Raw genomic sequence first — 26,806 nt, 5'->3', positions numbered from 1 at the left:
GTACTTACTCACAATTTCTCTCGGCAAGCCACCCCACTCTGGCTTTGTGCACAAATGACTTTCACCCCATTAATCACGTGGTGAACTCGGTACATTTTCAGGACCAGACCCGCCAATTGGTGGTGAGAAGTCTCACTTAACAGATAACAAAAAAAAAAAGGGCAAATGGAGGCAGGGAAAGGGAGGGAAGGGTTTTAATGTGAGTCTTAATACAGAGGGTGATGCGAATGAAAAAGAAATGATGCAGGTTTTAACAGAGATTAACTGAGAGATGCTTTAAAATCATGCAAAGGCTTAAAATGACAAAATGGGAGTAGACAGAATGCAGTTTGTCATTTTCTCTCCCGGTATTAATCTTTCGTGTAGTTTATTAAAAGCCAGGAATGTGACAGTTCTAAATGTGTACGTCTCCATTTTTTGGCAGCATCTTTATTTTTTTGGGAGTGACTCTGCATGCTGTTGTGAGAATCGCTGCTCCGCTGGAAGAAAAATTAGTCAGATCAAAAGTCCAGACCATAACCTCCATAAAAAAGATGGTTTTATGAGATATGGGACGTTTAAATTGTTCCAACAAAAATTGACGATCCTGGCCTGGGATTAAGATTTTGCTGTAGCAAAGATGACCGACAACTGAGACACATGAGTTTGACAAATGAACATTTGGGTCAATGACCATCTGGCTTCCTCACTCTGTCATGTATTTTACCTTTCAGCTATGACCTCCATCACGTTTGGTTTGAAAATTCACCACCTCTGTTCTTGACCTTTGACCTTGTCTTGAAAACAGTGCAACATTGGATGATTATCTCGGTCCAGGACTGCAGTGATGTGTGTCAAACGGGTGAAGGAAGCACATCAGTCGCCGAGTAGGTCCAGAGTTCAACAAAGCTGGTTTACTCAGAACTGTTTTAGCCAGAGCCGACCGTCTCTGTGCGCACACCGCACAAACTGCATGGTGTCCAGTGAGCAGGTCAAGAAAAGCCACGCCTCCACTTTTTTGTCAAAGCCTATTACTGGTCACAAGGATGAAAAGCAGTTGAGTTCATGTGACAATCAGAGGCAGACAAGGTTTTCTTAATCTTCAAGACTGACGTCGGATTTTTTTTTTTTTTAATGCAAATTAGGATGTAATTTCATGATTAATTAGCTATATCTTTGTTTATTGTTGTTGTTGTTTTTATATAAGCTGTATAGAAGAGCGTAAATTTAAGCTTCTGACCAAATTTCGAAAATGCCCAGTAACGCGTGCTCGCAGCAGAACGGGTCTGTGTTTGTGCAGTTTTCTCACGCGCCACGTGATGGCAGGAGCGACTACAGAGCATCCCGTTTTACTCCAACTGCACACGAGCGTCACTCACCCGCGAGGATTAACAGTGAGGCTGCACGAGGTTGCAGGATTTGGATTCGTGGCTCTTCAAAATAAGATGTCGCAGTCTGGCGGTTCGGTCAATGCTTTATATCTATATAATGCTTTATGACCAAACAAACCTAGTTTTATTGATTTATTCCTTCGAGACAAAAAACAAGAAAAAGACCAAGAAAAGTCTTCGTCTTGTCTTGGTCTCGATAACCTCTAGTCTTGGTAGGGCGCAGTTCGGTTGCACCTTATCGAAATAAATATCAGCGTTTTATTTCGAAAGTATTAACCGGATGTTCCTAGAAGGCTAGTGTCCCACCCACTGGCTTGACTTCGGAGCGGAGTCGCCCACAGCAGCACAGAGTCCAGTGTGTGTAACGGTGAACAGAGTATCAGCCCAGCGGCCAGTCACGGCGCTCCACCGGCTCGGATATTTCGCATTTTCTGGATTTATCCGTGACATAAAAATTCCGAGATGCCTTCAAACGTCCAAGGTAAATCAAATTAATACATATATTTAAAAAAAAAACAGACTCTTGCCTTATAATATTTTTGAACGTCTTCTCGTGCTAGCATAAAGGCTGTGACTCTCTTTTTGTGAGTGTGTGTTTTTTTTGTGTGTGTGTTTGTTTTGTTTTTTTTACAATAGAGCGTCAGTTAGCGGCCGTCGTCGGCACGGGCTAGCTCGTGACGCCTTTTATTAATTAGCTTTGTGTTGAAAGCGGCTAATGTGTTATTTTTTTTGTTTGTTTGTTTGTGTTTTGCTGTGGCCCTGCAGGAGGGAAGGCGTTTGGCCAGCTGAAGGAGCAGCAGAGGCAAAAACTGGAAGAGATCAACCAGGTAAGGAGCGTGTTGGCTTTTGTGTCCTCTCAACGTTCACGTCACGTCACGCTGGCGGGGCTCGCGCGGAGGTGGGCTGATCTGAGCGAGGGAATCCACTTGACTCGCCGTTGGCCTTTTAGCCGTTGGACTCGCCGCAGCGGGGTTATTATTGTGCCGGCTCAAACCCGCTTCGGTTAGGGGCTGGGGCTAATTAATTCCATCCATGTGGGTGCGTTTTTTGTTTGTTTTTTTTTGTCGGCTCGACCTCCTCCCGCCGCGCTGCCATCTGTCCGGTGGCACTTGTTGAGCGGCTGTCACCTTGCTAGCGCCTTCGCCCACCTGCGAAAAAAAACAAAAAAAACAAAAAAAAACTACCGAATAGATATTAAAGAAAACAAAGCCGTGGACGTCTTTATCCGGCCCCCCCACTCCTCTTCGTCCGTTCCTCCCCCCCATCCAACCCCCGCCTGTGTCTGGACGAGAAAACAGGTGTCTGAAAGAGCTCTTTGTCCCTGGTGGTGAGGCCCTCGCGCGTTTGATAACTCCGCAATAGTTGCCGCAGATTAACTGGACGTCTGTATAATCTCCGGCTCCCACCCGGCTTCGCTCCTCTGGCTCCGCCGCCTGTCATCGGCTCCCACATGGAGGAAACCAGGTCACGGCAAGAGGGCAGCCGAGGGCGCCCGTCACATACTTTACTGGCTGTGCTGCGCACAGATGCGGATTCCTTCGCAGAGATTCATCCATGGGGTTTTGGGGTTGGGGGGGGGGGGGGGGATTGACCGAGGCCAAATTCACGGGGCCGGCCTGCGAGTGAAAGCGGGGTCTCGGCACGGTGATTACATTCCACCGGACTGACGTGGTGCATAAGCACTTCCCTGTGAGAAAAAAATCTGACATGGCATTGTAATGTAAATCTGAGGCAGTCGTTCCCGTTTCCCATAAGAAAGTCCCTTCGCTTCTGCTCAAAGCTACGCATGTGCCCTTGACGTGCAGAGACCTTCTGGACGTGTGTTTGCACAAAGACAATATTGTTTGTTTGAGATTTTTTTTTTTTTTTTTTTTTTTTTGAGGAAAATGCACCGGCATGCAAGGTGGGAAAACAACTTTAGCTACTAAAAGTCAAAAAAATAAATATATAAGTAGATGGAGGGAAAAGTGTGGTTTGGTCTCCCAAAGGAAACTCATATTTATGCACAGCATTATAGTCCCCCCCCCCCCCCCCCCCATCAGTTTCGATTTACTGGTGAATATGTACCTTGCAAATAATTGCATTAATTTACTTGTAATTCAATAATAATGTCATTTTAAGGAATTGACTTGCATATATACATGCATTTTAGTGGCTGATATGACATAGTTGCACTTTGCAGCCCCTCCCCCGCAAGTCAGGTTCCTCGGCCGGAGAAAGTGCTAATGTAGCAACGTTTGACCTTGCCGCTGCAAACCGTTCTTTGCCTGTACCCGCATCACGCCCCTTGGAACTCGCTCAGACCCACTCGCATACTTGCGCGGCAGGAGCGCGCAGTCAGAGGACGTTCCTTGCGATGCAGAGGAGCGGTGATTCAGCGGTGATTCAGCAGCGATGCGTCACCCGAGCGGCGAACATCCTTGGCCCTCATCGCGAGGCCGACAGACAAACAGAGGCCCGGCGCGGAAGAGAACAACATCGGCGCGGTCCCTCCGCCTCCCATCCATATGGGCCGAGGCTGACTCCCACATGGCCCATTGCGTCATTATAATGTTATTAGAACGGCTCCCTTCAGGCTCTTTCCTTCACACCCTTGTGAGCCGCTCTACTTAATGATCACACGCTGATGAGTTACGACAATCCGGGTGTGGGGGGGGGGGGGTTGGAGGGGGGACAGTTTCAGATTCTTAGACGTCTCATATAAAAAAAAAAGTTTTACATTTAAAGATATATTTGGAAATCGGCTTAATATTCTTAATGCTGCGCTTGACTGTGGGTTTCTTTTTTTCTTTGCCCTATTTAACTTGGCTCCAACTTTCTGCAAAGTTCAGAAATAAGTCAAAAGCGGAATCGAGGTGGCTGCAGAATTGGGTGTATTTTATTTTTGGGAGGTGTGTTCTTTTCCTCATTGGGCCCTTGGGCCCAGATTAGCATGATTGGCATGAATTGACGGTTAAAGAGAAGAAACTGAGCATTGGTGGTGGTCTCAGTCAGATGATGATTCACATTGGACTTCTCTCGTTTCTCATTGGTGAAGCGAAGACATGATATTTGAGAACACGTGATATTATTTTTGAGTTTCCATCAAACTTTTGTGTCCTTTCTTTTCCAGGAATACATGGAGGACCAGAAATACAGGGATGAGGAAGACCTGGCTGAAAAACTGGAAGGCCTCAAAAGTAAGCGGTGCCTTTTTTTTTTTTTTTTTTAACTACTAAGCACAAAACTGGAACGTCGTTCCTTTACATTTATGCAGCTTCCTCTGCGTAGTATCCATGTGCGTGAGCCAGGCCGGTAGCTTGCAAGTGAAATCATCCGTCCCTGGTGGAACACAAGAAAAACACTGGTGCTGCCTGTTACACTCAGCTCTGTCAGCAATATTATTATGAGGACGGCTCAAAGCCAACCGCTAGTTATAGTCGCGTGTGCAAAAAAACATTTGAACAGCGACCAGTAAGTCACACTTCACTGTGATGTAACATTCAGAGTCTTTTCGGCTTGCAAAAACCCAGCCGGAAACCATACAATACCTACCTAGCGTATCATGTTGGGAGCCTGCTGTGTCCGGGGCTCCCTCGCACCGGCCAGCGAGCGCCGTGCGTCCCCACCTTTTCGCTCCCTCTTTTATGTTTGTTTGTTTGCTGGAAGTCTGCAGGACGCGGATGTGAGCTGTTTCTCTTTCTCTGTGGGAAAGGCAGAGATTGCTGGGATTTCAAAGTGGTTTGCCGAGGCCGTGTCCTCGGTGGCCTGAGAGGAATGCGGCGGGGCATTTTTTTATTTTTTTTCTCCCCCCGCCGCTCGGCGTTTGAATATTCAGAGGTTTTGTAGCTGCGGAGAACGCACGAGAAGATCCTCTGAAAAACTGCATGAGCCTCCATGTCTGTCGCTGGTGGTCAGAGTGTATATTTTCGACTTTCATTTTTTCCCCACACGCACCCGCGACATATGGTCATTTATTTCTGTTATGGCACAGTGTGTGTGTGTGTGTGTGTGTGTGTGTTTTGAAAATGAGAAGCTTGCTTCTGCGTCCTACTTCCAATCTCTGCTCGCTGGAGGAAATGGAGCAGGAACGTATAAACAGAGAGGCGACCCGACACCCGGCTCCCAGGAGGGATGCTGATCTCCATCTTCTCTTTCTTTTCCCATCTTTGTTCGTTCTTCTGCGGGGCGACCTAGAGGTCACCGTCGCATGTGCGCTCGCGTCACAGAGCCGCTCAAACCCGGAGCCCGGTTGAACGTTTGCGTCGGGGCCGTATCAGCGGGCCGATCAATGATTAATTTGCCGTCGAGGCGGCAACGTGGCAGCGTGCTCGTCTTTAAAAATATATAAGGGTCGAGCTAATTTTAGAAAGCGCCACTGTTCGGTCGGTCGGTCGCCACTGTTGGCATTGTCATTGCCGAATTAATGTTGCATGGTCATTGTGCGCATTTTTAGATCCTGCTCTCAACCTTCAAGCGTCTGTTTGGCTTTGCTAAAACTGGCACTGAGTCACCCGGAGGTGAAAGAACACTCATCTTCAAGTCAACCCGACAATAAGTCGTCACTCACTCTCTCACTCACTCTCTCACAAATATGTTTATTGCAACTGGTGACGTTTTCGAAGCTATATTCTAAAGATTTCGTGGCAGGAACCAGGGATGTTAACAATTAATCGACTATCGATTAATTGTCGGTTAAGAATTTAATCGATTAAGTTGAATTAGTCGCAATTAATTGAACGTTTTTTTTTTTACACAGGTTTTTTTGTTAAAAGGCGTTGTGTTTACCTGTATACCTAGAACACTAGAACAAGTTAGTATTAAACAACTTTAAAAAAAAAAAAAAAAAAGAAGTTTAAATGTGACCCATTAGAGGTCAACTTAAAGTCAAATGATAAATGTTTTGGGTGTTTTTACTGTTTTCCAATGTAAGAATGTGTCACGTTGGACCCTCAACGGTATTCAAGGGTTAACTAATGTGTTCCTTACACATTATTCATTGTGTTTAATTAGGTGCTCATGAAAAAATTGCCACTCATCAATTCATCGTATCAACTCACGATTGATGAGTTAATCGATCATTTGCATCACTTGCAAGAACTAATTTCAGCCAGACGACGAGCATATCTCTGTACAGCATTTTGCGTATTGTTCTCCTCTTGTTTCTACACTGCGGCCTTTGGCCACAGCAGGTTTGCATTGCGCGTTGACATTCTTTCCGTCTTTAGAATGATTATGCGAGTAGAAAATGTCACCATGGCCTCAGCGGCCACAGGGTTTAGTGACAAACAGGTCGAATGTCCACCGGCGGTGGGTTATAGCTCGGCACCGTAAGGTTTGATCTCCATCCTCAGTTATTTTAATGTCGCCACCGTCTGAACTCTAGTCGCGAAGAGCGCGCTGATAACTTTTCATTAGTCAGTCTGTCACACAGTGTCTCTCTGTCGGTGAAGCAGTCTCGTCTTAAAAAAACAAACAAACCACAGAGCAAGAAGCTGTCGACTGGTCAACCCACTCGCCAACAAGCGTGTGTAGACGTGAGGCTAACAGACAAACTGCCATTCGGCATCTCGCCTCTCCAAATTGAGCTGCGGCGGTTCACGGTTCGACCGCGGACTTCCTCATGAATGTCTAAACGATGATGGGACGGCGTGGTCGTGTGAATGTAGGTCAGTGTTGGCTGTGGGCTCCGGTTTTGTTCAGTCAAGACTTTTTTTCTTTTTTTTTTCCTTCTTCTTTTTTGGTCAGAGCAGATGATCAACAGGCTGCTGAACGACAAGTGGCCTGTGTGTGTGTGTGTGTGTGTGTGTGTGTGTGTGTGTGTGTGTGTGTGTGTGTGTGTGCGTGCCTGGGGAGGCCCTCTCCTCCAAGTTTACTAACAGGGTCTGCATTGTCCTGCCGCCTCCCCCCCAAAGGGGTTCTCACAGTTAACTCGCCCCTCTCTCTTCTCTCTCTCTCCCCTTCACTCACACACACACACACACACAAAGCTTCCAGTGTGTCACGCAAACCAGCCCTGAGTAACGCAACTTCTCCCGGACGAGAGAAAATGGTGAAATTTTGGAGGAAATTGTGAGGAAATTTCTGCCCGTTTTTTTTCACAGCGGCTCGTTGCGGCGCTTCCTTTATTTTTTTTTAATCCGAGTTACCACACGATTCTCGTCAGACAGAGTCACAATTTAAAAAAAAAACAAAAAAAAACAACACAAACTGCAAGGGTCGGTTTCAGACTGCTTTTTAAAAGGTCGTGAGCGGCTTCCCCCTCCGGGTACAGTTGTTGCGCATGAGAACGCAGCACATCTATAAACAGCACGTCACTCAATGCGAAAGTGCGCTTGTGAGCAAAAGAGGCGCCTGCCAAACAAGCGCGCAACAGTCCCATTGTAGCAGGGCGACAAACTGTATCCGTCCGTGCTTTGGAAATTCCTCTTTTCTGATACATTTTGTCACATTCGGGTTTCCAGCAGGTACAAAACACGACCTCAGGTGCACTTGGACGTGTCGGACAACTGACACACACACACACACACATTACCCCGGCCCCCCCGCAGGGGAACTTGGGAACTTCCTCCGAGTGTTGTTTTCCTGCCTTGTTGGCATCACATGCACTTAGACTTCACTTTCTTCCCTCCTGCACTTCCCATTTTGCAGTTCCTTTCCCTCAGCGGCTTCAATCTGCTCGCTGCCAAGGCTTCAAAAACACACACACACACACACACACACACACACACACACACACAAACAGGGGTTTAGAAAGACACCTGCCATTATCAGCTGTTTGTGTCTTTTCCTTCTGTCTGGTCAGCTGTCGTCAGCGGGAAACAACAGTGAGGTCACCGGCGGGTCATTGACATGTAAACTGTCAGCGAGGGTGTTTACTATAGTGTGTGTGTGTGTGTGTGTGTGTGATAACAATGAATTAGCACCGTGACTAATGACCCCCCCTCCTTGTGCCTTTTCTCCGCAGACAAATACGCCGAGTTCGACCTGAACGACCAAGGAGAGATCGGTGAGTGGCCGTGACGCAAGAAGCGGCGACTGCAGCCCAGATAACAGCTGCCGGCAAACACCCCCCCCCCACCCCCTCGGGCGGCGTCGACAAGCGGCAGCAGTAATTAATACTGAGCGCGTCCGAGCAGCGGGCGCACGGGCTCGTGTGTCGTGTTTGTAAAGCGACACCTTGACTGTCCGCCAGTGTGAAGGGTCTTTAGGCCCGCAAACAGATGTGATGTCTGCTGTCTGCTGTCTGCGTTTGCGTTTCGGGGGGCCAGTTATGACGACGGAAACGATCAAAAGGCTCGTTTAGATTTCAAGGCGTTTGTGACGTTCAGAAAGCAAGCTTAGAGATCTTTTAATTATTTCATCTTTGTTTTCACTACCGGTCAAAAGTTTGGACAGGCCTTTTTCATTTTTCTTTTTTTTATCTTTACAACTTTCCACACTGCAGATACACACTAAAGACATCAGATATATGAGCAATATATATGTAATAATGCAGCAAAGAAAAACATTTTAAGTAGTTCTAAATATGCTTTTTATGAAAGGCCGCTATTTTGAAGAATTTAAATATAAAACATTTTGAGTTTGAGTTATTTTATACTTTCATTGTTTCCCCTATAATTCCACGTGTCTTCATACGTGGTTATGAGGAACTGCAATGTCAGTCGTCATGGGAATGAAACAAAAGACATTGAATTCATTGGGTGTGTCCAAACTTTTGACTGGGAGTGTATACAAAAATGACGTCAATCATAATTTACCAAAACCAGATCTCCAGAGAGATCTCGGCCTGGCCTGACATCACAAAGGGCCGATGTCCAGATCTGCCTTCACTGGTGTTTTCTGAACGCGAGCGACCTCTGACTGGCTCTCCTGTGGAGGTCACTGACATTTCAGAGAGGTGTATTGCCCAGTTTCCCAGAGTGAGCCTCCTCATGGGGTTAATAAAGTCCAGTCCAATCATATTGTTCTGTCAAGAGGATTAAAACTGAAGTCAGGAACGGCTGAGACATGCTAACTATGCAGATACAAAGTCAACAGACGTTTTTACTGATTGAATGGCTGAGGCCGCGGTATCACCGGTCGACCTGGTGGCTATCGGCTGGGCTGTCTTTGTTAAACTTGGGTAACCATTCGTAGCTGCAGCGGAGGCCAAGCAACCTGAGTGTGTGCGGAACCTGCTTGCGTGACCTTCTGAATGCTTGAGGTGCTTACAAGTAAGAATTCCTGATAGCAGTCCAGGCTAACTGCAGCCCTGCAGAAACTCTTTCTGGTTTTGTTTTGTCTCCCAAAGTGGGAACAGTAACATAAGTAGTGGAGGCAACATTGTATTTTTGGGATGCTGCATTTGAAATATGTGGTCTGTTGGTACATTTCGAAGTCCTCGTTACCTTGATACCACCTCAAGGATTCTGCTGGTCTTTGAAAAGTGACTGTTTCCCAGTCAATCGTGCCTCAGCTTCACTCTCCCTCTCCCTCTCTCTCTCTCTCTCTCCCTCTCTCGCCACCCCACAGACATGATGGGACTCAAGCGCATGATGGAGAAGCTGGGGGTCCCCAAGACCCACCTGGAGCTGAAGAAGATGATGGGCGAGGTGACGGGCGGCAACAGCAACACCATCGACTACAGGGACTTTGTCAAGATGATGCTGGGCAAGCGCTCCGCCGTGCTCAAGCTGTGAGTGCGAGCGCCGAGCCCGCCTGCCTGCCTGTCTGTCTGTCTGTGTCTGTCGTCTTCTGCTGCGTCAGTCAGTTCACTGGAGTGGAGTGGCGTGACACGAGATGATGTCATCACCCACGGCACCCGGCAGGGGGATCATGCGCTTAGCTCCGTGACGACAGACTGATTACACCGCGGACAGTCTTGCACAGCTCACGGGAAAAAGGTCGTTGTCTTGCGGAAAAGGAGGCTCCGCCCACCTCCGAGTCTCATCGAGCTCGGCCCGCCTGCTATTTTGAAAGTGATTTGCGCCGGCGGCGCTAAGCCTCTCTAACTTACCTCCACGCTGGACTTAAGCCGGCTGCGCCAGTAAGTAGGCAAATCTCATAATCTGGGAAACACAAAGCTGACGAAACGCATTACTTTTTCCTCAATTGCCCTCGACCGTTTATTTATTTTTTTTGTCTTTTTTTTTTTTGTCATTTTTTTTTTTTTTCCGAAAGTGTGTCGCGGTAATCCCCCTCTGAGGCTGGCCTCATTCGCTCCCGCCCTCACCCGCTGCCACAGTTCAGATCAAATTCATTTAGTATTTTGTTGTTCGAGAAGAAAAAGAGAAGGTGGCAGAACCACAAACAGGAAGTGAACGCCAGCGCGCGTATAAATACCCTACTGTGAAAACGCTGGCCTGCTGGTCGCAAGCTAGCCCGCCTGCTTTGACTCCACCCCCTCACTCGCCGCCAGGCCAACGCGCCTGACACCTTTTCCTGTCTGACGCCGTTCACCTCTCCCAGAAAAAGAGGCGACGGGCGTAAAGGGCACCGCCGGGTGGGACGCCTTTATCAGAGTTCAGTAAAAATCCCCCCCAAGGCGGCTGACTGACTTTGTCACAATCAGAGGAAACCATGCAGGTCACCTTCCAGCTTTTTGGCCTTGTGTATAAATAATGTTGATATTTGAACAAAATACAATCGCTGGGGACGGCGTGCAGGAGCCAGGCGCCTCCTTTGTTTGAACTGCAATGCGAGGAAGCAAAACTTAGCTTCACCTTTTGAATGGAACGTTCTAACGCCAAGACGACGAGGTGAAAAAAAATACGGCGGCGTCCGATACGGCGGCGCCATCCCAGTGCCTTCGCATAACCTACTCTGTGTCGTGATGTCATTTTGCAAACCCTATGGAGCGGCTAAGAGGCTTGCAGACGGCCGTCGGAGGCGAGCCCGCACTGCGGAGGCCGAGCGAGAGGAAGAACGAGAGCGATGCAGGAGAGCGCGTGCCAGCCGGGAGTCGGGGGGGGAGGTTTTGGGGGGGGCGGAGCCGCCGACTGCGGGTTCCTTCGCGGGGATCGTTGCCTCTTACGGGCCCACTGGGGCTTTGCCGAGTGTTTCTTTTTCCCTAAAAAGGAAATTGAAGACGGCCTTTTTAGCCTTGAATAGCCGCTGTCAGAACGCTCCACTCCGCCGCGCCCGCCGCTCGCTATTATTCCCAGCACGCCTTTTGTTGTTTCTCGGCATTCCTCCGACTCGCTGCTTCGCCACATTGCGTGCCGTGACTTCAGCGGCAGACTTTTTCTTTCACTTGTTTTTCCACTGAGGCGTTCATGTGATCCATAGTCAGACGTACGAGAGAAATTGATTGCTTTGTGTGTCCAGAATCCAGCCGGTTCTCGCTGGAAAAACTGCCCCCGAGTCCCACTTAAAGGTCCAGTGTGTACAATTTTTGAGGAAACCCCCTGACAGTGCTTTTGGTATTTCGCCACTGTCAGGGGGGTTTCCTTAAAAAAACAGAAATGGCGGCGCGAAATGGCAGCAAACTAGGAGCGAGACCCTTGTTGCTCTATGTTTATTCTTATATATGTCAGAACTAAGCTCTAAAAGTTGGGAAAACCGAATTACTTTTACTGCAAGTGCACACTTTTATTAATGTATTCATGGGCAGTGTGTTAGCAAGCCAAATGTTACACACTGGACTTTTAGGCTGCGTTCAGACTGCAGGCGAATCGGATTCAAAACACATTCCTTCTCAAATCCAATTTTTAGGGCTGACTGTCCACACTGGTTTTCACGAGTGTCCAAAAGGGAGCCGGCTCTCATTGGGTCTTGCGTCACGTAGAGTGACGTCACGGACGGTCAAAACCCATCGGCGCGTTTGGAGCTGTTCACACTGAGACGCATCTGGCCAATTGCCATGTAAAACTACCTCCCGAATATGGTTTAAATCCGTTTTGCAAAGATCGGATCTCATGTGATTTGTGACTGTTCAGACTACAAAAGAGCCGGTTTCAATCTGCATGGGCTAAAAATCTGATTTTGTCTGGCAGTCTGAACCCGGCTTTAACCACCTTCTTTTTTGTTGTCTCCGCAGGGTCCTGCTCTTCGAGGACAAGGCCAACGGCGCCCCCTGCAAGCCAGAAGGCCCCCCTCCGAAGCGAGACATCTCCAGCCTGCCTTAAACGCAGCCGTCTGCCCTCCCTCCCCCCGCCCCCTCCCTCCTTCTTCACCCTGCTTCCTGCAGCTGAGAGAAACGGAAAGTCGTTTTTCCAACGTGTGGAGTGTCGTGTTGTGTGGGACCAGTGATTACAGATGTTATTTTGTGATAAAAAAAAAGAAAAAAAAAAAGAGGAAAAATCAAAAGCAGTGTGTACGACGTGTCTGTTGCTTGGGAGATCCCACCACTCACTAAGTGATGTTGGACTGTGAATAATATTATCATCGTTATCGCCCTCCCCCTTCCTCCCCTAACCCTATGTAGCATTGATAGGTGACACATGTAACCCTAACCATTTAGATTTAGGTAGTCATTGTTTCATTGTTGTACATTAAGGGAAGGCTTTTTTTTTTCTTTTTTTTTTAAAAAAAAGAAGGCTCCCCAGTTGTTGTATTTTCCTGTTTTTATTTGTATTCTGGGACGCAGGTTAACGTGGGTGTCGGATCATTCTGGAAAAAGCACATCAAAGAAGCAGCTTTTCAACCCTTCCCTCTCCTCTCTCCGCCCGCCCTGAGTGGTCTCGGATTGATTCCTGTGGCTGATCTCCCTCAGCTTCTCACTTTAGTTCAGGTGCCACAGGTTACAGATCATTTCCCGGGAGTTAAGGCTATCTGCCCTGCACACGGCAAACGTACTGATCTGGAATCAGTAACTCGGTTATCACGCGTGAGCACAGCATGGGCAGAGAAAGTAAAATCTATATATATATATATATATATATATATATTGTCCTGTATGTTATGTGCTGCTTTTTAATATTCACAGTTTAGCCGTGAGAAGCGCCGGTTTGGTGGCCATGTGTGACCTGAGTCAGTTTTGAATCTGTGAGATTAAGCACATGTTAGTCCTGGAAGGAGTGTGATTCACAGGCACTCGTGCTGGCAGATGTACATAGTAGACCTCACACGCGTACAATCATATTCTTTCCAAGTGCCTCAACATGCAGCTACTGTAGAGCTTAAACGTTGCAGATTGAACAAAACAAACCAGGGAGAACACGCAGGTCCTCTTTACTTCCAGAAAGAACAGAATAAGCTCCTTTATTGTCTGGAATGATCCAGTCCAACAATGTCGTGCTGAGTTGTTTTGGTGTTTGGGAATGTGTGACTTTTTAAACGCGGTCCATGCCTGTTTTTCCTTCTTTTTACAAATTGTTTTGGTTTTTTTTTTTAACGTCACAGCAAATATTTGCTCTTTTTATTGGGTGGTTTATTCGGTGGGGGGGTTTGTTTGTCTTTCGGAGAGCTGTTTGGATGAACCTGCACTTGTGTTGTGACGTGCGTGCTACAAATGTTAAACTTTTCACCTCTCTGTCGGACTATAGGGTTCATTGACCTGTGATTTTTATTTTTTGTTTTGAATTTGTGCCTCTGTGTCCATTCACGCTCCTGTATGTCAAACATCTAACTGTGAATTTGATACTTGTTTTTTGTTTTGTTTTTTTCCCCCCCGCCTCCAAGCCCACTTATTTTTAAAGCACAAGTTCATTTGTCCTCGGTCTGAAGTAGGCTTATGATATGTGTTAATGTTGTTAGGGTGCACATTGTTTTCAGTCTAAAAAAAAAAGACAAAAAAACACCAAAGGAAGTGTAATCTTCGTTCTTAATGTTTGACTCGTTCATTGCAGTAAAGTCCTCAGTTAGAGCTCTTTAATATTTTTTGTGTGTAAGTGAAAAAGTGACACTCTTATCAGATTGTATTGGCACAAAGTGTGTTTTCTTTATTTGTCCACCATTCAATGCTCACAGTCTGGACACACGTCTGCTGATGGCAGGCGACCATGTACAACACGGCCGAGGAGATTTATGCATATTGTCAAAAAAAAAAAATGTTATTCTCTGTCGGGCCCGCGTCTTGTTTTGGTTCGAGATTAAAACGATTCCCATCTGTGCTGAAAGATTCATTGCGAGCCTGCTTATTCACAGGCAGATCTGACTGGAGTGTGGGGAATCTCCCCAGGTTGTTTCGCTTTGTCATTCCACCCTCCATGTTGCTTCATTTGCAGCATACGTGCAGCTGTGTACATACATACTCTTGAGCAATAAAATGTTTTCATTAAAAAAAAAAAAAAAAAAAAAAAAGACTGAACGTCGGCCTCGCCCTGTTTGATTTGTGGCTAATTTCCTGTCTCCGAGCAGGTGCTCGGATGTGGAAGTGCAAGCGGTGTTTAACAAGGCTGCTAACGAGCGGAGTCGGGATTATAGCAGGCAAAGCCTGTAATTAAAATGATAATCACTGTAGCATGTAATAAACTGTCAGGGGCTTAAGGGCGACAAAGGGACACAAAAACACAGTCGGGGATCTTGTGTAAGGGAAAATAAAAAAGCCAAAGCTAATTGCTTTGACAACTGTTCTCAGCGGCGATGCTCGGTCCAGTTTGTCTGAGTCCCGGAAGATCAAAGCTCTTCTGGAACACCCGCAGAAACTGGACGTTTCAGTGCCAATTCATATCCCCGTGCGGCAACAACAGTTAGCGGAGTCTGTCAAAATATCGGTGTGCTGAAATCAAACACGCCACGAACGTCATCTTCTCATGAAAGGTGCCATATTATACCAATTTCTGGTATGTGTTTTCAGTCTCTGGCGGCGCGGGTCTGGCACAATGACCCGGAACAGTCTAGAAAACAGCGGATTTAGCCCACTGTTATCAGCCTCCCGCTAAACTCTGGGTTCTAGATTCCTGCTGAAAGGGCGTGCGCGTTTTCTGGAGTGGGACTAAAAGCCTCAGAGTGAGAGACAAACGTCAGGCTGGAACGGTCCTATGTGTGCCCCTTGTGACATCATGAAGGCCCGTGTTTTAGCGCTGTGTGTAGAAAGTGGAGCAAGCGAGAGCAGAAATGGATGGACATGTTGCATTTTTGGAGAGTCCAGTGACACACTCAAGTGACAATGATGTTATGAGACACCACTTAAGTAATATTTCACAATAAAAGAGGGACTTGCCAGCCAACGCTAACACCTAGTAGACACAAGCCATTTGGTAATACAGGGCTGTCTTGCTTGATTTAAAAAAGTGGCAAAGCACATTTCTACACAGCGTTAGTTATGATAGTTTTACATACTGAGTTTTCAGTCATCCACGTGTTTAATTTTCTTGTATTTATTTTTTTAAGAACTATAAGTCAGTGTCATTGTGTCACTGAGAGTGCTTTTGTTCACTGTCTCTTTAGGGTTCTTTGTTAGCTCAGCATAAGGTGTCCCATTGTCCCAAGTCAAGTCTGGTTCTCTTTTTACTCAGTGACAGAGCTGAAAACATGACCCTTGACTTGTTTTGAACTTATCAGATGAACTTCTGCCCATCTTCCCCTTACTGTCATGCGCATGCTACTGTTTCAGATCCCTAATGAAAGTAGTGTTGCACTGGTTCCCTATAGATGGAAAGTTCCCTAAGCTATTTATTATTAATTTTTTTTAACCACTGTGCCGTGTCAGGTGTGCCGTGAAAACTAATCCAATTTCACTTAATTACAAAGAATAAATAAAACATTCCATTGGTGATTGACTGTGCTTTTAAAGGAATGTCAGCATATTTTCCTCCCTCAATTCCTCCCAGGATATCCGTTTTGTGTGCATCTAACAGGCCCACGTTTCACACTGAGTGACTAGAAATAAATTAAGAGACTATATTGTCATTATTAGGCTTAAAAATGTAATTTTATGGTTTTGGTTGGTGGCGTGCCATGGGATGTTTTTAATGTGGCTCAAAAAAGGTTTAAAAACACTCCTCTATGCAATCTGCTTTACTAATCAATGGAATTCCCATCCAACCAATTGAAAAGGTTAATCAAAAGAATCTCATCAGACAACCTGTTTGAACTGTTTGGCGCACAATATATCGTGGCTTTCTAACAAAGTTTATGAACATTTGAATATGCTGAATTGAGGGTTGTTCATGCATAGACACTGCCATCTAGTGGTTGGTTATAGGTCAGGGCGATGCTGCTGTATCACATTCAAACAATGAATTGTAGACGGCACAGTGCTATTTAATTGTATAAATAACAATATTTGTTGGGGGGAAATGCAGTTATGCAACTATTTACCTTTGTTGACATTCGAAGCAAATGAAGAAACGCGTATATTTTAGCTGTAGAGAATCGTCAAAATTAGAATAAAATGAGATTAAAGCTGAATACTAAAGTGTGACGTAATCCCGAGTATACAATCAACACTCCCATTGAACTGTACGCATCGCGGTGGCATAGAAACAAGTGGAATTCCCCCACCGAGAGTAAGAACATGAATGGAATATAAAACTCCAGCATTTGGCATTCACCTTCCCAGAGAACGTTTCATGGACTTTCTATGCGCTGCCAATGACTGAATCCTGGAACGAAAAATCACTGTTAATTCCACGCAGACGTTTCACGGGTGTCATGACAACTCTCAAAGCCATTGTTTTGTCCCGGCCACTGGAACCCGAATTATAAGAGTGCCCTTTGTGTCTATAATGTTTAGTATGCACAAATGCTAAATTTTAGGGTCTGGTATTTTTTTTTTTTTTTTTCAACTTTTTATGGCACGTATTTAGGATTTTAGATGCGAGCAGAAGCCGCGCAAGGGAATAAACAGATTTGAGGTGCGTTCAAAGCGTTTCAGTTTCCGAGTTGACGGAGTTACGTGAAGGCCACACGCGCTACGCTGCGCTGACGTCTTCTGACGAGCGGCGCAGGGAAGCGCGGCGCGGAGGCGAGCCGCTAACAGCGCGCGCGCGCGCAAGCACGCACGCACGCACACAAAGACACACGCGCGCTCACGCGCACACAAGCGGAGCCGGAGACGTTGAACGGCGGAGTTGAGTCCATCTCGCCCCGCAGCTAGCTCACTCCACAGCAAGGCCACTGCGGGAAAGATGGCGACGGAGAAAACCAAACATGAGGGGAGAGTCAAAATCGGACATTACATCCTCGGCGACACGCTCGGAGTGGGGACGTTCGGGAAGGTGAAAGGTACGTGCCCGACTGTCTCTGGCGCTTTCTGCCGCCGCTCAAGTTGAAAAGACGGCGGCGGGTGTTGGAGCCCGTTAGCCTAGCCGCTAATGTAGCCTCCCGTTAAAGGCTACCTTGTCGCTGCGCCAGCGAGGAAACACACTTGTTGTAGCGCTAGTTAGGCCAACTTGGCTCCGACAAACATGACGTTTCGTGCAAAGCAGCGTGGCGGGGAGACGCCGTGCGAGTTTGACGCCGTTTCCAGCTGTTAGCCCACTCAAGTGTCACTCTGCGTTGATGTATAAGCTTGACACCGAGCCACAAGTCGCCAATGTAAAGGAGGCACCGGGAAGTAGACTCTCTTTGGTGTTACCGCTAGCTTGAATGGAGCATCTGGTCATTGCACCGTCTGTGTTTTTCTCTCTCGGCCCATTCCAGCTTAGAAGCATGACTTCCGAAGCACAGTGCTGGTTCTGGACAGTTGGTTAGCAATGTCTCTGTTTGTGGAGCCAGGTATTGACAGTTCGGAGGGGGAGGGGGGCACACTGGCAAGTCAACTGACTGACGATGGTCGATGGTGCTGCTGTGCGTGTACCGACAAGAGCTGACTTTGAATAGCAACCGGATTTGAGAAGAAACGGAACGAACGGTTACTTGTTTCCAGTCACCTGCGTAAAGCTTAATTTCTGTGCAACTGTGCTTCTAGATACCTGCAAACAGTCCACTTCTTTTTCAAGCTGGCCCGGCCTTTAAAATTGTGTTAAGTGTGCTCTGAATGTATTTCCACTGAGTCATCGTTCAACTCATTGTTTGTTGTTTGAAAAAGGAAGGTGTGTGTTGAGACCAAAGTTTAGCTCTATTGAATGCAGTTTTTATTGCCTGAAAACAGTTAATAGCTCACTAGGTAACCTACAAGTTGATAAATAATAGATTTAACTCTGCCTTCCCTCATCTTTTGCCCCGTTCATCTCCTTTTAATCTGAATTTCAAGCATCTTTCCCTTAGGTTAGGTGTTCTGATTATTGTTGCTCATTTTATTCTCTCCCGTTTCTCCCGCAGTGGGCCAGCATGAACTCACCAAGCACCAAGTGGCCGTGAAGATACTGAACAGACAGAAGATCCGCAGCTTGGACGTGGTCGGAAAGATCCGGAGGGAGATTCAGAACCTTAAGCTTTTTCGGCATCCTCACATAATTAAACTGTGAGTCCTAGATTACACCCCGCTCGCGGCTTTGTAATCCCCCTGGCCCTGCATAATAACGCCACCCACTGAGCTATTTCCAGACATTAATGGTGTGTTCAGGAACACATCCATCTAGGATGATATGTGCCTGACCCAGCCCACCACCCCCTCTCCATTCCTCTGCTCTATTGCCAGATTTGGTTATCCCCTGTGGTGGCCTTTCATTTGAAGGGAAAAGGACACAACCAATGTTTTTCACGCGGCCTTGTGGTTTGGCCTCAAAGAAAATTCACAAAAGTCTTATTTCTGTCCTAGCAGAGGAGTGTTTTCCCCAGATTGGCACCGCCACGTGCGCACTTTGGTGTATGCGTGCGTGCGTGCGTGCGAGTGAGTGAGTGAGTGGTGTGTGTTTTTATTGCTTTGACTGTAATAGTTTATGAACTCACTATTTTGTTCTCACTCTAATGGGCACAACAAAAATGGAAACACTTAGACGTTTCCAAAAGCAGCAGTATATGAATTCAAGAGTAAACCGGTGTTTTCCTTCCAGTTAGCTCTTTTTGGCTAAGAGCTCCCGGCTCCCAGGGAAAATATGGACAAAGGTTAATTCATCCCCGGGAACACAATTCTCCAGTGGCTTCAGTCCAGTCCTGAAGTTGCGTTCAAGGAATTATTAAACTGGCCAGTAGGTGTGGCTAATTGTCTGAAATACCAGCTGCAAGTCATGCATGCGCAAGAATGTAAACAACCAGCGTAGCAGCGGCCCTGGCATGCCTCACTCTGCCTATTTTCTAAGGGCATCCACTTGAAGCACTTCAACTACGATGCTACTTATAAAAATACTGATTAAAAAAAAAAAAAAAAAATCTCTCGGTAACTCAACTGGATGACACTCAAACGGTTTCATTGACACTTTTCGCTAAATGATAAAACACTGATGCCCATTTTGAAATCAGTCCAAATTTACTATACTTGATGTCACTTCAGTGTTATGATGTTATGTCCCACGCTCACTTGGGGAACCGCTAATGTTTTTAAATGATTGCCGCAAGAACGGCCTTCAAACCGATTGGATAATGTCCTCGCAAATTAAACGGTGTCACCGCAGAGCGCACGAGCCACAGATGTGTCCTCGTGAATTAAAACGGAGTTGCTTGTTAACGTGCTCCCATAATACGGGATAATCGCTGGGTCATTCCAGTGGTATTGAGTCGCGTTCGCGGACCCAGCCTATGTGTGTGTTTGGAAGCAGGAAGTGAAAACACACCCGGTGGCCTTGGTAGAGGCAATGAAATAAAAGTCCTGTTGTTGTTGTCTGTCATGAAGCATTTCCAGTCGCTCAGCTGCATGACGTTGCTCTTGTGTCGTGTCGGCAGGTACCAGGTCATTAGCACCCCGACGGACATCTTCATGGTGATGGAGTACGTCTCCGGAGGGGAGCTCTTTGATTACATCTGTAAAAATGGAAAGGTAATGGCCGCAAAGCCCCGCGAGTGTCTCACCGCCCCGCCCCTGTTTTTCCATCCACGCTGCAGACGTTCCCTAGTTTATGAGCTAATGGACCGGAACAAGTGCATTGTGTGCGCGCGGTGCTGCTAGCGGACCTTTGATATTGATTCGCCGCCGCCGCGGCAGCGCTCGCGAGAGGATGTCGAACAAGGCGCCGCGGCCCCGCGCGCCTCTCAACTGCGAATGTGCTGAGTCATAGCGAAGATCTCACCTAATGGCGGGATTTCTGCCTCCCAACAGTTGGATGAGAAGGAGAGCCGCCGGCTGTTCCAGCAGATTATCTCAGCAGTCGACTACTGCCACAGACACATGGTGGTGCACAGAGACCTCAAGCCCGAGAACGTGCTGCTCGACGCGCACATGAATGCCAAGATCGCAGACTTCGGTACGTGGTTTCGTGCACCTGTCACACGCTCGGTGTTGTGTCCCTTTTTTGCAGGTACCAATATTTAGATATCATGTGCGTGGCAGGAGACGGATGTGAACTGCATCCAACACATATTTGCACACACACATGTTGCAATGTTCTTTCAAGGCTTTCCAAGGTCTTTTTCCAGGTGTATTTACATATTTTGCCACAAAGCTTCCTTCCGCTTGGACTTTCACCGGCATGTAAATTGATGTTTAAGGTTTGAGCTTCTAGAAAACTCACTCCAGCCCGAAGACTGTCAGAATGCTCTGCTCAACTGTTTGTGTTGTATACAGGAAGCCGGGGGGGGGGGGGCGTTGGTTCTGGCGAGGGGGTGCGGTGCAGTAGCGTCAGGTCGCTCTCTTCAGAGCTCACAGCGCAAACAGCTGTGGTGGCAAAGCCACAGGCGTGAGATCAGGAACCTCCCATTGAGTCAGAAAGCACAAATGCTCTCTGTATTGCTTTTCCACGGTGTGACAAATCCTGTAATGTAATTTATTGCTCGCGAAGTCAGATGGGAGTGGATCAGCGCGTCCTGCCGGGGACCCTTGAGTCACCGCTTTGCTCACTGCTTTCCAGTAACGCCAGACTCTACTTACCTCACTGCCATTCAAGCCCACTCAAACTGGCCTCCGTTGCCCTCGAAGATTTTTGGGCGGTTCTGATCTGGCCGTTCTGAAGAGAAGCTGCTCCTCCTGGTTTCCGTTGCCCGTGGCACAAATGCCAGCGAGCCCTCATTGAGCCGAGCTCAGCATCTGGCCCGAGTCGGTCGGTCGGTCGGTCCGTTGCCAGATTTTCTAGCTCATCGTACTGTCACCGCTATTTGCGTGCAACTCTTGCAGGTCTGTCAAACATGATGTCAGACGGGGAGTTCCTGCGGACGAGCTGCGGCTCTCCGAACTACGCCGCCCCCGAGGTCATCTCAGGACGGTGGGTGCTTCCTCCCCGCAGCCCTCGGCTGATAATGACTCACCGCTTCCCGTACGCCCTGTTGTTCCGAGAGGACGCTGAGTAAACCTTGCGCTGTGTCGTCTCTCCTGACGCCCAGGTTGTACGCCGGGCCGGAGGTGGACATCTGGAGCAGCGGCGTCATCCTCTATGCCTTGCTGTGCGGGACGCTCCCCTTCGACGACGACCACGTGCCAACGCTCTTCAAGAAGATCTGCGACGGGATCTTTTTCACGCCGCAGTATCTCAACCCCTCCGTCATAAGCCTTCTGAAGCACATGCTGCAGGTGGACCCCATGAAAAGAGCCACCATCAAAGAAATCCGGTAAACCCACGTTTCGTGTTCTTCCTGTTTCGTGGTAGGGCTGCGCGATTTTGGACGAAAATAAAATCCAGATTTTTTTTTTTCTTCTTTTCTCTGAAAACTCGATTTTCAATTTTTTGCGGGTAAATCTCGTTAAATATGCTACAAAAACGGGACAAGCGCACGACGTACGCGACTTCGGAAAAACAATTGGCTAACAGGTAGTGAGTGGCAAGGTCAGCATACGGAATCACTTCCTGGTTTGAACATCTGCGGTAGCTAGGACAACTACGGATGCGAGTTAACAAACAAAGGTAGCCGGTTGACAGCTGCTCGAGGTGGGAGGAGGACTGCGGTAGCCTAGAGGCGCCGACCCGGAAGCATGAGTCATCGTCGTGACTAAAACAAAATCCGATTAAAATCGATTAATCGCTATTGGATGGCGTTTCCTCCCTACCTTCCCTCCGCCTCCCTGCAGAGAGGACGAGTGGTTCAAGGAGGACCTGCCCAAGTACCTGTTCCCGGAGGACCCGTCCTACAGCAACAACATGATCGACGACGAGGCCCTCAAGGAGGTGTGCGAGAAGTTCGAGTGCACCGAGGAGGAGGTCCTGACCTGCCTGTACAGCCGCAACCACCAGGACCCGCTGGCCGTGGCCTACCACCTCATCATCGACAATCGCCGCATCATGAACGAGGCCAAGGACTTCTACCTGGCGTCCAGCCCCCCCGACTCCTTCCTGGACGACCAGCACCTGACCACCTCCTCCTCCTCCTCCTCCGGGGCGGCCGTGACCCACGTCAAGCCCCACCCGGAGCGCATCCCCTTCCTGGTGGCCGAGACGCTGCCGCGGCCCCGCCACACGCTGGACGAGCTCAACCCCCAGAAGTCCAAGCACCAGGGCGTCCGGCGGGCCAAGTGGCACCTGGGCATCCGCAGCCAGAGCCGGCCCAACGACATCATGTCGGAGGTGTGCCGGGCCATGAAGCAGCTGGACTACGAGTGGAAGGTGAGCGCTGGCTGGCGTTTTCTAGTCAGACCGACACAGTTTGTTTTTGTTTGTTTGTTTGTTTTTTTCACTTACCCTGCTCAACACCTGCAGGTGGTCAATCCTTACTATCTGCGCGTGAGGAGGAAGAACCCGGTCACTGCCATGCAGACTAAGATGAGCCTTCAACTCTACCAAGTGGACAGCAGAACCTACCTCCTCGACTTCCGTAGCATAGACGGTGAGTTTCCGTTTCAGTCGCATTTTATTGATAAACCTCAGCAGTCGGCGTGGAAAAAAAATAATTCTGCAGATGGATTTTCCAGAGAAATAAATCTGTCTTAGAAATGATGCACACATACCCTGAGAGGGCATGTTTCACAAGACGCTGGCTTTGTAATATGTAACAGCTTTAACAAGGTCTTGGGGTCAGACGTCATTGCTCTTTCTCAGAACAGTGGGTTGTTTTGTTTTTTTCTTTTTCTTTTTTGGAGCCTGTTCCACGCTACTCTGCGTCAGTGCACTCGCCATAAATGATTGACTCCGGTCTGGACCGTAGGTGAGCGGCGGTGCGTCACAGACTGGAGATAAGATTGTGTTTGTCTGCGAGTGAAGTAGCACAGCGAGCCGGTACGTTTTGTAATTTGGCCCAGCGGCGGAGTCGCTGAGAGTTTTACCGTCGGGCTGCAGGAGGCAGTGATCTATATGTCTGGGTATTTGATTAAATTTGGTATTAAAATAAAGGGCCGGCATGGTAGATCAGCTGAACCCTGTCAGTTTGAATATGCAGCTGCAGTTCTGTGGGGTTGAACTGGAGGATAAACCCCTTCAGACCTGCTCGTAGTGTGAAGTCGGCTCTTTATGGACTTAATAATTTGGGCTTATCTGATACAATCCTGAATGGAGGTATCTGAACATATTTCGGCCATGTTCATGCCATGATCTGATTCACAAGTCAAAAGGTCAATGCTTTATTTATATGACTGAGGCTTTTGTTCAGCTCTGCCCGCCCGCGTGCGTGGCATACTTTGTTGCTGGCACCAAGTGTTGTTTTCCTCTCAGACACTCAGACAAACTTGTTGATAGTTAAGGAAAAAAAAAAAATCTTACATTTTAATTTGTTGCTTTTCGCCAGGCTTCCTGGATATAACTGGAAAACAACTGCGTGAAAAAAAATAAAATCAAAATCTTGCTTTGTTGCCCTGCAGACGACATGTTGGAGGCAAAGTCTGGAACGGCGACGCCCCTGCGCTCCGGCTCGGTGGGCAACTACCGCACCACCATCAAGAGCGACGCGGACGCGGCGGACGGCTCGGCCGTCTCCAGCCTGGTGCACTCGGCCAAGGCGGCCGAGGGCTCGCTAGCGTCGTCGCTCACCTCGTCCATCGACTCGACGGGCGGCGGCGACAGCGCCCCGCCCGCCCCCCGGCCGGGCAGCCACACCATCGAGTTCTTCGAAATGTGCGCCAACCTCATTAAACTACTTGCACGATAGCTTGCAAACACAATCGCTAGCCTTCTTTCCTCTGCGAGTGTCTTTATAGCAATAAGCATGCAACCGATTCATGGCTCGACTCGTCCCGGCCGAGGATGACGCGATCGCTCCACGCCACCGACGCAGGTTAGTGCGCCCCCGCCCCCCTCCCCACCCGGCCGGGAGAACCCACAGGACGAGCGCTGGTAACAGTGGACGGTGAGCTGCGTTCACGGCTGGGGCAGAGCGGCATTCGGAGGCGGGGGAGGGGTGGGGGTTTACAATTTACAAATCAGTTCAGCAGCCCAAATCGCACTTAGACCTACACGTGCAGGTGATTTAACACTGAATTCTTCTTCTTTTTCTTTTTTTTTTTCTGTACTATAGCCAGTGAGCACTGCATTCCAGTACAGCGAAGAAAAAAAAAAAAAAAACATGTTAAGCCACACGCGGAGAGGTTTGGGATTTGGGTTGGTGGTTAATAGGACGCAGGAAGCTTATTTTGCACAAGTATCTTTTTCTTTTACCTGCTGCTCTTGCGTTTCTCTCAGTGGGGATTAGAGAATCAGTGCAGATGTGTGTCTGGGCGCTGCGATGGCTGTAAGCGGGATCGGTGCGTGCCCACTGCACTCATTGGACTCTGAGGAAGTGCAATGGCCCTCGTGTTTCCTGAGGGGGGAAAAAATGCTTCATCAGATTTGTTTGGTTTTTCTTTCTTTCTTTCTTCTTTTTTTTTTTAAGATTTGGACTAAATTGTTGTGGTTTTGTCTTTGTTGTAATTCTTTTTTTTTTTTTACTTTTTTTGTCTGTCCCCTACATTTTTATATATAAAGATATGAATATATTTATCAGTGAGATAGGTGGATACAATGTTGATTCTATTGAACAATGTTTCTTTTTCCTTTACTGCATTTAGATCTATTGCTGGATGATATTTTTCTTTTTTGTACTGTTTGCTGTTCAAATCAATATCACAATTTTGTCTTCATTCAATCACTCTTATTCTGAAACTTGATTGTCTCCAAATCGACATACTGCTTTTACCATCTAAGAGCTATTCTGCTCCAACAGTCAAACATTAGAAATATATCATTTAAAATTGTCACATATTAAAATGACAAATTTGGACATTTTTGTTGTATTTTTTCTATTTATATTAGATGAAGATTAGAATGTGACTATAATCACCAATTGAAATGCCTTGCTTCACATTGAACCTGAAAATGCCAATTCATCACAAGTGTGTAATCCACATAGGAACGTTTTAACACAAGTTGTAGCAATGACGTAGTGGCAACTTCATCTATAATGTCTCTGTTGGATATATTTATGGTCTCATTGCACATGCGTTCTCCCAAATATTGTTCCTGAAATCAAATTAGCATATGTTTCAAACAAGTGCGAGTCTGCCGGACCCGCGGCGTAGTCGTGAGTTTTTAAATAGGGAAAAATAACAATGAGCACACATTAAACTCGTCGTGTTGTTTAGTTTTCTTTGGGTAAACGGTGACAAAGCCATTTTTGAAGCTTTATTTGATCTCCAGAATGTTTGACAAAGCAGTTTGATCCTCTCAGCTCTATTACCTGTCCACAGTCTGAGGCGTCTCTTGTCTGGCTGCCTTCTTGTTATCAGTACTGTCATTTTTTTTTTTTTTTTTTTTTTTTCAATTAACATGCAGGAGTTGGAATTCAACGCCAATTGGAACTTATCTGCTTTTCCACAAATTTTAGACTTTCAAGTCAGGAGCTGTTGTGAAGTCATAATCACTGCTTGATTGAAATTGAATCATTTTGCCTTGCCATTTTAAGAACAGAGAAGAAAATAAAAATTGCCTCTTCAAAACTTAATCTGTTGATGTAGATGCCAATGTAAGTAAATTTCTAAGCTACATGCTACATTATTTAGCCTTAGTTTTGTCTTCAGTCAAAGGAGACCGATCTTAAAGAATTCCAAATTACAGTGCAAGATTTTTTTTTTTTTCTCTCTAATTCCCAGTGAGTTTCTAAAACTGATGCCATAAGTGACAACAATTCTGATTGTCTTTCATGTCGATCTCATGAGGTACCATTCAAGCTATAGTGCTAAGTTTCAGTCTCAACCAAAATTCAGCATATTCAGTACATGTCAAATGTTCATGGTGTAGAAATCTACATTGTAGAAGTAGCTTATGGTGAATTTTTACTGTCAAAATAAATATTTGTAGTTTAATCACATAGTTTTATTTTTCGTTGCTGTTGGCTTGAAGAAACGTTTACTTTGTTTTCATTTAGGAAAGATGAATGTGTCAAAGTTGACGTTGTACGGACTGAGATGTCCGACTGGGCCTTTGGTGGACACATACTATTAAATCTGTATGAAGTGCTACAAAGAAAATTTGTTCTATTTTTGTTTGATGTGTAAAGGGACCCTAACCAGAAGGACCAGTGTAAATCTGAATATACAGTGTTGAGATCATTTGTATACACAACTGCCTAATAAACTGCTAAATTGCACACAAGTATGATGATGTCTGTTTGTAGCTTGACATTTTTTTTTGTGTGTGATTTTATTGTTGATCTGTATTGCATCA

General features: G+C 46.9%; 2 protein-coding genes across 2 annotated transcripts; both read left to right on the top strand.

Moving 5' to 3' along the window:
• Positions 1–1,692: 1,692 nt before the first annotated feature.
• Positions 1,693–14,389, top strand: aif1l (allograft inflammatory factor 1-like). Its single transcript, XM_076013919.1, has 6 exons — positions 1,693–1,851; positions 2,136–2,197; positions 4,483–4,549; positions 8,317–8,358; positions 9,864–10,026; positions 12,370–14,389. Exons 1-6 carry the CDS (start codon positions 1,833–1,835, stop codon positions 12,455–12,457), a joined length of 441 nt encoding a protein of 146 aa, XP_075870034.1. The 5' UTR covers positions 1,693–1,832; the 3' UTR covers positions 12,458–14,389.
• A 2,633-nt stretch (positions 14,390–17,022) lies between these two features.
• prkaa1 (protein kinase, AMP-activated, alpha 1 catalytic subunit) lies at positions 17,023–26,734 on the top strand. Its single transcript, XM_076013809.1, has 9 exons — positions 17,023–17,441; positions 18,480–18,621; positions 19,980–20,073; positions 20,353–20,497; positions 21,364–21,451; positions 21,570–21,794; positions 22,252–22,783; positions 22,877–23,003; positions 23,971–26,734. Exons 1-9 carry the CDS (start codon positions 17,345–17,347, stop codon positions 24,255–24,257), a joined length of 1,737 nt encoding a protein of 578 aa, XP_075869924.1. The 5' UTR covers positions 17,023–17,344; the 3' UTR covers positions 24,258–26,734.
• The last annotated feature ends 72 nt before the right edge of the window (positions 26,735–26,806 follow it).

This window comes from Nelusetta ayraudi, unplaced genomic scaffold, assembly GCF_046127955.1.
Source record: "Nelusetta ayraudi isolate G7.1 ecotype Tasmania unplaced genomic scaffold, CSIRO-AGI_Nayr_v1 ptg000160l, whole genome shotgun sequence".
In the NCBI taxonomy this organism is placed as follows: domain Eukaryota; kingdom Metazoa; phylum Chordata; class Actinopteri; order Tetraodontiformes; family Monacanthidae; genus Nelusetta; species Nelusetta ayraudi.
Note: the sequence above shows the minus strand (reverse complement) of the source record. Positions and strands in the feature narration are given on the sequence as shown.